This window comes from Hevea brasiliensis, chromosome 4 (assembly GCF_030052815.1).
Source record: "Hevea brasiliensis isolate MT/VB/25A 57/8 chromosome 4, ASM3005281v1, whole genome shotgun sequence".
NCBI classification, from domain to species: Eukaryota; Viridiplantae; Streptophyta; class Magnoliopsida; order Malpighiales; family Euphorbiaceae; genus Hevea; species Hevea brasiliensis.
In genome coordinates, this window is record NC_079496.1 from 17,866,147 (window position 1) to 17,876,090 (window position 9,944).

Sequence of the window (9,944 nt, forward strand, 5' to 3'; positions counted from 1 at the left end):
TATATATATATATATATATATATATATATATATAAGAGAATTTTTGGGAATTAATAAAATAATCCAGTTTCACTCTTGTTCAGGGACGGATTTATACTGCCACCACAATTTTCTTTTTAATATATTTGGAAAAAATTATGTAATAATTTGACTTTGCCCCACTTTCAAAAAGATACTATTTTTTTAAACGTGAATATCATGTAATAATTAATTGTCAATTAAATTTAATTTTTCATTATCATAATATTAAATTATTTTAATTTTTTTCTCTATTTAAAGTTAATTATATTTAAAAAAATTAATAATAAATAATAATATGTAGTTGATTTATATTTATATGTAGTTTTTTTTTCCAATTTTTATGGTATCAATATAATAATATTAAAAAAATTATAATGATTAATAATTAGCAAGTCAAATTCAAACTAAATTATTCTTTTATTTTAAACAATAATTTATTATTATTATTATTTAATCAATATTATAATTATTTAATCAATAATAGTTGAGTTGAGTTGAGTTTAATATTATAATAAATATAATTACTTTTTTTATTAATTAATTATATAAATTACAATTGATTATAATATATGTGTTAATTTTAAATATAACTTAAATGATTAAATAAAAATTAAAACAATAATATAATAACATTTAAGAAAAAAAGTGATAAGTAATAATAAGCAAATCAAAATATTTTTGCATGACGTGGGAGATAATTATATTTTTATTATTTAATTACTATTATTATAATATGTGTTAGTATTAAATATAATTTATATTATTAAACCAAAAATTAAATATTAATATAATAATAATAAAGAAAATTGTAATAATTAATAATTAATGATTTAAGCTCAAACTAAATTATTCTTTTATTTTAAACAATAATTTATTATTATTATTATTATTATTATTGTTATTGAATAATTAAAATTATAATAAATACTATTATTTTTTATTAATTAATTACATAAATTACAATATATGTGTCAATCTTAATATTAATTATTAAAAAATATAAAAATAAAATATTAATTTAAAACTATTTATAAAAATAATGCTTATTTAAGAAAATGCTATAGCAGAAAAAGAGTTTTGATAATGAGTCAAATCAATAAATTTTTATTTAAAATTATAATTATATGCTTTTGAAAATATCATTACTAATAATATTTTCTGAAATACATGATATAAATAATAAAATTATTTAAAAATGTATAATTATTTTTTATATTTGTGTTTTTTTTATTTTTATTCAATTATTTTCTTTTTAATAAGTGTATAATATATATATATATATATATATATATATATATATATATATATATATATATATATATTAAATTCAATATATTTAAATATAAATTTAATATTATTATTTAAACATAAAATTTATTAGCAAATTGAACATAAAGTTTAAATCTAAGATATTATTTTATTAATAAAACAAAACATTAAAATCTAATTGTTTCATATTGAAAATAAAATTAAGAATATTTTAATATCTTTACTATAATTAATAGTAAATTAGACAGAGATTGAGTAAATGAATCAATTTATTAACAAAATAAAAAGTAACAAACTAATTTATTTATTTTTTAAAAAACAGAAATTAAATTATTAATTTTATCAAATTTCAAAAATTATATTTGAGTTCACCCTAAAAAAAATCTAAAACACACTAAAAATAAAATAAAATATCCAATCTATCTATTAGGTAGAGTTCTTATGGTATTATAATTGTTTTTACTCTTGTATGTGATTTTAGTTTTAAATAATTTTAAAATTGTAAAATATTTTATTTAAATAATTTTAAAACATATATTTATCGTACATTCATTAAAATGAAAATAATTGAATAAAAATAATAAAAAACACAAATGAAAATAATAATTCTACGTCTTTAAATAATTTTATTTTTTATTTCACATGCTTCTAAATATGTAATTGAGAGTGACATTTTTAAAAATATATAACTACGTACTTTTGAAGATATCATTGAGAGTGATGTTTTAAAAAATATATAAAAAATACTATTTATAACGATGTTTTCAAAAGTATATGATTATACTTTCGGACAAAAAGTAATTCATTTAACATGTTAAGAAAACTTTTTTTTTCAGTGACATTTTTTTAAATAAACACTATTTTTTAAATAGTTTCAAAATCACATTAGATTTGTAAATACTTTTTATTTTTATATTTTTTTAATAATTAATCCTTAATTTTAAATATAACTTAAATAATTAAATAAAATTAAAACATTAATATAATAATATTTTTAAAAAATAATAATTAATAATAAGCAAGTCAAGCTCTTTTTGCACTATATGATTGACCCAAAAAACTTGCCACGCAATAGCTTAAAGAAAATTTGGCTTACTATATATATATATATATATATATATATATATATATATATATATATATTGGATAATTTGTTATTTAATTCTTTTTCATCATTATTAAAATTTTAATCTCTCACTTACCCCACACATTTAAGATACTCCATCCATTTTGACCATTAATATTTATAATAAATTATTATTTAATATTTAGATATTATAATTATTTATATTTTTTTCTTCATTTCTTTGTTTTTTTTTTTTTTTCCTCTCACTTCAATTTCTCTAGTAAGTATATAATCAGGCTCCAGATTTAAAAAATTTGTCATAAGTAATAGTTTACTTTCATTTCTATAAAAATAGATATTACATCAATACAAAGACACAGTTGATGTTTTAGCGTAGATGGATGTTTGGATGATACCATAATATGATTTATAGAACCCAGCCCATATACGCCATAGCAAGATATACAATAATACGATTGGATACAAATTTCAATATCCTAATAGCAGATGAACTAGAGTTGCAAAGCCACGACAACAAAAGTATAAAACCTCCTTGGCCACAAAAAGCCATGGACTAAATGAGAAGCTCAGCACCATCAATAGAAATTACCTGTTCCGTAAGGTGCTGCAAGTTAAGAAACAGAGAGTATAATTATGATAATCAGAAGAAGAAGAAGATTATATAAAAGGATTTAGATTTTTTAGGAAAAAAGAAAAAGAAATGTAAGAATTACGGTATACCTGTACGTTAGTCGGAGTCTCTGTGCAAATGTTTCACCAAGTCTGAATCACCAAGCTTGTAGTGTCTATAACCGAGTCCTTTAATCGTATAAGAGAAAAAGACGGTTGGTATATGCTTCACTTTCCAGTAGTCAGGACCTCCATCTGGTAGCATTCCAATTGCAAATTCCCTCTTTATGTCAACAAATTTGAGGGTTTTGAGATTTCTCAGAAAATAGACGCTAGAGGGCACCTCCTTCAAATTTGGGCAAGGACCAATACCTAGCTCTTCAAGAAGAGGAAGTGATCCTTCGTCTATTATGAGCACATTCAATGGAATCAAGGAATTTAGATACAGCTGCTTGAGTTTTTGAAAGCATCCTCTCCTAAAATGCAATTGCTCTCCATTGTATCCCTCATAAAACCTTAATTCTAGTAGATTAGGTAAAGCTTGGAGAGCCCTTATTGCAGCATCTCCTAATCTGGAATAATATAAAAAGATTTTAATCAAACTCGTTTGTTTGGGAATCCAATGTGGTAACTGCAATAATGGCCCGGTTAGAACGAGACGTTGAAGAAGAGGAAGGGGATTAGAAATTGATTCTAGATCCAGAAATTCCTCCTCATCTATTGAAGAGACACCAAGTGTGTGAAGGCAAGTCATCTTCTCCAAAGCAGAGCACAATGCCATGCCCTTTTCTCTTTTCATTTTTTTGATCTTTAATGATCGCGGCTGTGTCAACTTTTCCACTTGGCTTATCAAGCCCGTGTCATCATCTAATTCAATGTATTTGAGCTTTTGTAATGCCTTTAGATACCCAATATTGCCCTGCATCTTCACCCCACGTAAACTATTAAAGTTCATCTCATTATCAAAATTAACAGAACAGGCCAGAAGATGTCGCAATTTAAGCAGCCTATTGATCTCAACAGGCAGATCATGCACCAGGGAATATTTTAAATCCAAAGTCTCCAGGTTGCACAGCTTACCAATGGACGTTGGTAGCATCTTCACCTTTGTCCCTTTTAGACTTAAATATCTCAAATGCCATAAAATTCCCAATTCTTTAGGAATGTGATCCAAAGGTGCTCCTTGAAGATCTAGAGCTCTCAAAAGCTTCAGATTTGTAAAGAAAAAGCTAATCAAAGATTTTGGCAATTCATTTACCCCTAAAAAAATAATTGAATGAGTTTGAAAATTGCTGCCACTGTCTGGAATATTTGTTGCTCTATCATAAATTGAGAGGTGCCTGCTTCTTCCTTTCAAACTCTCATAATTTTCCAATGACACTTGATGGAAGCTTAATTCTTTTGATCGAGAAAGAATAACCTCCCTTACCAAATCATGGACGCGGCAATCTCTAGGCTTACCATCAATACTAACCGCGGCCAATTGAACCAAGCTTCTGCGAATGAGCTCCATTAAGTATTCTTCTGCAATCTCTTCCAATGTTCCGCCTTGCCTTTCTTTTATGAAGCCCTCCGCTATCCACAATCTGATCAATCTCCAACAATTAATAGAGTAATCCTCTGGAAATAGGCTCAAATACAAAAAACAAGATTTAAGATGGTAAGGCAGATCATGATAGCTTAGGGATAAAATTTTTGCTATACTTGAGAACCGTTGATCACTTGCTAATGCTGAAGCAAGGCCATTGCAGAACCTTTGCCATTCTGATACAGACACGTCTTTAGTTGCTAACAAACCACCTATTGTCACAATGGCTAAGGGCAATCCTTCACATTTTTCAACTATGGCATCTGACAACTCTCGCAACTCCAGTGGGCAATATCCCTCCTTGGATTGGAATACCTTCTTCCAGAACAGCTCAAACGCTTTGTCTCGAGGCAATGGTTGTAGTTTGTAGATATGATAAGATGAAGACTCTTTAGTAGAAGCGGCAACATCTTCATTTCGAGTAGTGATAATAATTCTACTTCCTCTGTCATTATCAGGAAAAACAATCCTTATATCTCCCCAGAAATCAATTTTCCAGACATCATCAAGAACAACTATGTATCTCCTCTCTGATAAATACTCTCTCAGTTTCCTGATCAGCAACGACTCGTCCATATTCTCTATTCCTTGGAATGAAACCTGTGCTTCTTCTCGTTGCAATTCCTTTATCATGTTTCTCAGTAGCTCCTCCATCTTGTAGGATTGAGATACTGTGATCCAAGCTTTGCAATTAAAGTGTGATATCACCTCCTTAGAGTCATACACCTTCCTGGCAAGAGTGGTCTTGCCTAATCCTCCCATGCCCACCACTGAGATGATGGTATTTTTGGATATTCCCTGAACTAATAATCTAATCAAGTCAGCTTTGGGAGATTCGATACCTACAAGTTGAGCTTCCTCAATGAAAAGGGAAGCGACTCGTGGATCATGCCAACTATTTTGCCTCTCACTACTTCCTTGCTCTGATAAAAAATTGAAGCCGTACTTTTCCCTTCTTTCTCTTATTTCACCAATTGATTCCTTGATAGATTGAATCTTTGAGGCTATCTTATGGCGCGACATCAAATTCTTGAAAAAGCGAGCCATTTTATGCAATCCATGCTGATCTTGATACCTTGCCACATGAAACATGCATTCATCAATGACATCTTCTATGCGGAAAGCGACTTCTCTCACTTGTTTCACCCAATTTCTGATGCGGCTGTCCACATTTTCTCGATCCAACCTGGCGTCTGCATCTCTCAGGAATGATTTAATGGTTTCAAGTTCATCTTTGACGTCTTCAAATTGTTTGTGGAAGTCTCTCAGCAGTTTCACCTCTCCTGTTAGCAGCGAATCCAACATGTTAATGGCCCAACCCACTGCAGCTTCCGCCATTTCTCCGCTCTTTATTTATTGTCAGCGAGTCATTGTTCCTTATAAGTAAAAAATATTCATTAATGAGCAACATTTTAATTATATGATTAAAACTCAACCATTTAACTGCTCCTTCATATGATTCTAAAACTAATTAAATAAAAATATTTAATTATACATTAATATTTTCTTTTAACTGAAACAATCATTTAATCTCTGTTTTTTTTTTTTTTTAAATTTATATACACTTAGTTAATCTCATTCTAAGGTATTATATATATGTACATAAGAAATTAAAAGGCTTTGAATAAATGATTAAAAATTATTTTATTTATCTATATCTATCTTAATTCATCTATTCTTATAATAAGGGGAACTTAACAAAAAAAAATTCTATTCTATACTTTAAAAATTATAAATTAAAATTTACACTTTTAAATGTTATACAATTGTACCCCACCGTCACTTTGTTTGTTAAGTGACTACCAGAAGCACCAGATATCATGTCAAATGCCACGTTAAGTCAATGATAAGGTAAAATTATGCAATATTTGAAAGTATATGATTTAATTAGTAATTCTTAACGTATAGGGTAGAATCTAAAAAATTTTGAAAATACATATTTTTTTTATAATTTCTCCTAATTTATTAATTATAAATATATTTTATATAGATTATTAAGTAAAATATATAAATTTAAAAGGTTCATATATTTAGGATACTAATTGGATTTGAATATAATGATTTTAATAAATACTTTACATGTTACTATCACTAACATAATTTAAAGACAAAAAAATAACTTTTCTTAAATATTTACTATAAAAGTAATATATAATTAATTAAAGTATATACAACAACAATAACAATTAAGTTTTTCAAATTAGTTAAAGTTAGTAATTTCTCAAAAAATTACTTATAATCCATTTTAATTTAAACTAAATTAAAATAATGGCGAAAAAAGATTATAATATTTGAATTTACTACAAAATTGATTTCGAAGATAAATAAATGGCAAAAGAGAATCCACATAGCTAACTTTAACTAATTTGAGAGACTTAATTGTTATTGTTGCTATATATTATTTTATTAATTATATATAATTTTTATAGTAAATATTTAAGAAAATTTATTTTTTTAGTCTGTAAATTATGTTAGGGATGACAACGTATAAAGTAACTATTAAAATCATTATATTGAATCTAATTAGTATTTTAAACACTCAAAACCCATTTAAATTTATATATTTTACTTAATAATTTATATAAAATATATTTATAATTAATAATTTAATAATTTACTATTCATCAATAATTCTGTTCAAATATATAAAGTGGATTCCTATAATATTAATTAATATCAATAATATAAATAAAAACTTTTTAATTTTATTATAAATTCTATTTTAAAAAATAATTTCACATTATGAAAAATTTTTGACCACGCCACGTCTCAATCTGAAGAAAGGAAAAGGGAAAAGGAATAAAAGAAAGGAAGAAGGTAAGAAGAAGAAGAAAAGAAAAAGAAATTGAGAGGACAAGGGAGAGATTGTTAATGTTAAGATTGTTATACTAGCACAATAGATTTTTCATAATTTGAAATTATTTTTAAAAGTAGGATTTATGATATAATTAAAATTTCAAGGTAGATCTATTAGAATTAAAATTTCTTAAAATAGTTCTTCAAAAAAAATTAAATAAAATTTATTATAGAATTTATTATACTAGTTCAATATAATTTCTTAAGGTAGATCTATGGTGTGATCACATGAATTTGAAATCTCAAAATAGTATAGCAATGATAATGATATCAAATCAAGTTGCAATTATTAGTGATATGAGAAAATATTTTCATTTTACTATTTTATATTTAAGAAATGAATTTTATATTGTAGATTTCGTATAGATATTTATGAATGAAAATTCTATCTTTAGTGAAAAAAAAAACTTAATTTTACAATATTATTTAGTTAAGTATTTGGTTAAAATGTTTATAAGTGACTAATAAAAAGTTAATATATTTGATAAAAAATAACTTATACTTATATTTATTATTAAAATGACTAAAAAAATATTAAATGAGTTTTATGATAAAATTTTAAAAATTAAATGAGAATAATATAATAAAATACTTTATTAAAATTAATTTATAAATATCAAAATAAAAAATTAGATTTCTTAACTTCTTTTTTTAATTTAAAAGCTCAACTTATAAATCTAAAAATTATTATAAACAAATAAGTCAATTTATTTTTAAAACTTATAACTTATAAATTAAGATAGACACATTTTTAGTGCGACGCGAAATTAACAGCGCATGAAGTTGATACATGTTATAACTGTCAAAATAATCCTTTATGTGAATTATTATACATAAAAATTCAAGGATTTTAATATTGAGAAAAAAAAAAAGACAAAGAACTCAATGGATAAAACATGACAGAAAAAATTCAAAGAGTTAATCTCGTCCATATATAATTATCTATGAAATATAATATCAAAATAGAGTTAACAAATAAGCAATCATAAATTAGCATGGGAAGGACACATACCTACAACTCTCTGTCCAAATGAAAAAGAGAAGGAAAAAAAAAAAATTAAGTAAGAAATCGATCTCGTATATATATGTATATATACTGAAAGGGGGAGAGAGAGAGAGAGAGAGAGAGAGAGTACCAATTCGTAGAGTAGCAGAGAGATTGAAATATATCTTTACAAGGGGAGACAGATAGAGATTAAAGAGAGAAGGTATCGAAATTGGAGAGATGAATTGGTGTGTGTGTTGATGATAGAGAAGAGAAGAGGAGAGGATGGGTATAAATACATTTTGCACAGTGCTTTTGTGCTAATTAAGTTTCTGAATGAAGCTAGGAATTTACAAAGGTTCCCAACTTATTATTATATTCTTAACTTTTTCATAATCAATTTAAAGCAAAGAATAAAGGTTTTGTAAATGCTTATCAACTTATTCTATACGCAAAATTAAATTAACATTTCTCTTAACACAGCTTCTTTATTAAAAAAAAAAAGAAAACTCTTTTCTCTTATAATTTAATTATATTTTCTTTTCTTACTTAAAAAATAAACACCATTGTTGAAAATTATTTATAATTTCTTAAAAATCCCAAAATATATGTGTCAGATTACAAAATCAAGGTATAAATACAAAGAATTATTCTGTCTCTAAGCAGCAAATTAAACTATTTCACCTTTGATTCTTTAAGTAAAATTATATTTTAGTTTTTCGTTAAGAGAAAAAAAATAAAGTTTTGGTTTCTGCAAATTTATCTTTCCAAGTCGTTAACAAAAGAATAGAGTCATTATATTACGATAGGCACGCAAATTTAAGATATACATATAATTGTACAATCATATAATATAAAAAAGAGATAAAAAATAATAAAAGATTTCGTGATTCGACCTGTAAGATTTATATTTACAGATAAAATAAGAGAAAAAGTTATATTATAACAAAAAAAACAAGATACAATCATTCTGAACTTTCAAACTCTAATTTCAATATACTTTCTGAATATCTCACAATTCTACTATAAAAGATAGAATATTACAATATTTATATTGATCCATACTTTTACTATCACCATAAACCTCACTTTTAATTCTTATCGAGTCGCAGCGTGAAACTATCAAATTGGGTCATAATTTGAGTATTTAAAGATATATAAAAAATTCAAGCAACATAAAAGTAATACATTAAAATACAAAAGCATCTAAATTCAACTTTTCAAGCCTGTATTAATCCTATGACCTTTCTCAATGAATTCGCTAATTATACTTTAATATACTAACATCAACATTCACATAACTATATAGAAACTTAGATGAAAATCTGTAGTCTAACAAGAAGTTGATAAATATGAATTTTCTTTTCCACTAATAAAAAAAAATAATTTTATTAATATTATGGGCAACAAAATAAACTATTTGATTTACGCAAGTATTGGAGCTAGTAAGTTGAGAGATCCTTCAGGGGCGCACTGAGCTTATGCCCCTTTAATATTTTAAAATTAAAATTTACCTATATATTTAAAAA

At 25.2% G+C, this 9,944-nt stretch overlaps 1 protein-coding gene across 2 annotated transcripts; it reads right to left on the minus strand.

Annotated features, from left to right (window-relative positions):
* Nucleotides 1–2,662: 2,662 nt before the first annotated feature.
* On the minus strand, nucleotides 2,663–8,677 carry LOC110666290 (disease resistance protein RPM1-like). 2 transcript variants are annotated; one of them, XM_058145505.1, is made up of 3 exons: nucleotides 8,567–8,677; nucleotides 3,098–5,950; nucleotides 2,663–2,981 (listed from the first exon to the last, which is right to left on the minus strand). In XM_058145505.1, the coding sequence occupies exon 2, from the start codon at nucleotides 5,910–5,912 to the stop codon at nucleotides 3,105–3,107; it is 2,808 nt and encodes a 935-aa protein (XP_058001488.1). In that variant the 5' UTR covers nucleotides 5,913–5,950; nucleotides 8,567–8,677; the 3' UTR covers nucleotides 2,663–2,981; nucleotides 3,098–3,104. The 2 variants fall into 2 exon arrangements, with proteins under 2 accessions (XP_058001488.1, XP_058001487.1); XM_058145504.1 differs by lacking the exon at nucleotides 8,567–8,677 and having other exon boundaries at nucleotides 3,098–6,069.
* Nucleotides 8,678–9,944: the final 1,267 nt, after the last annotated feature.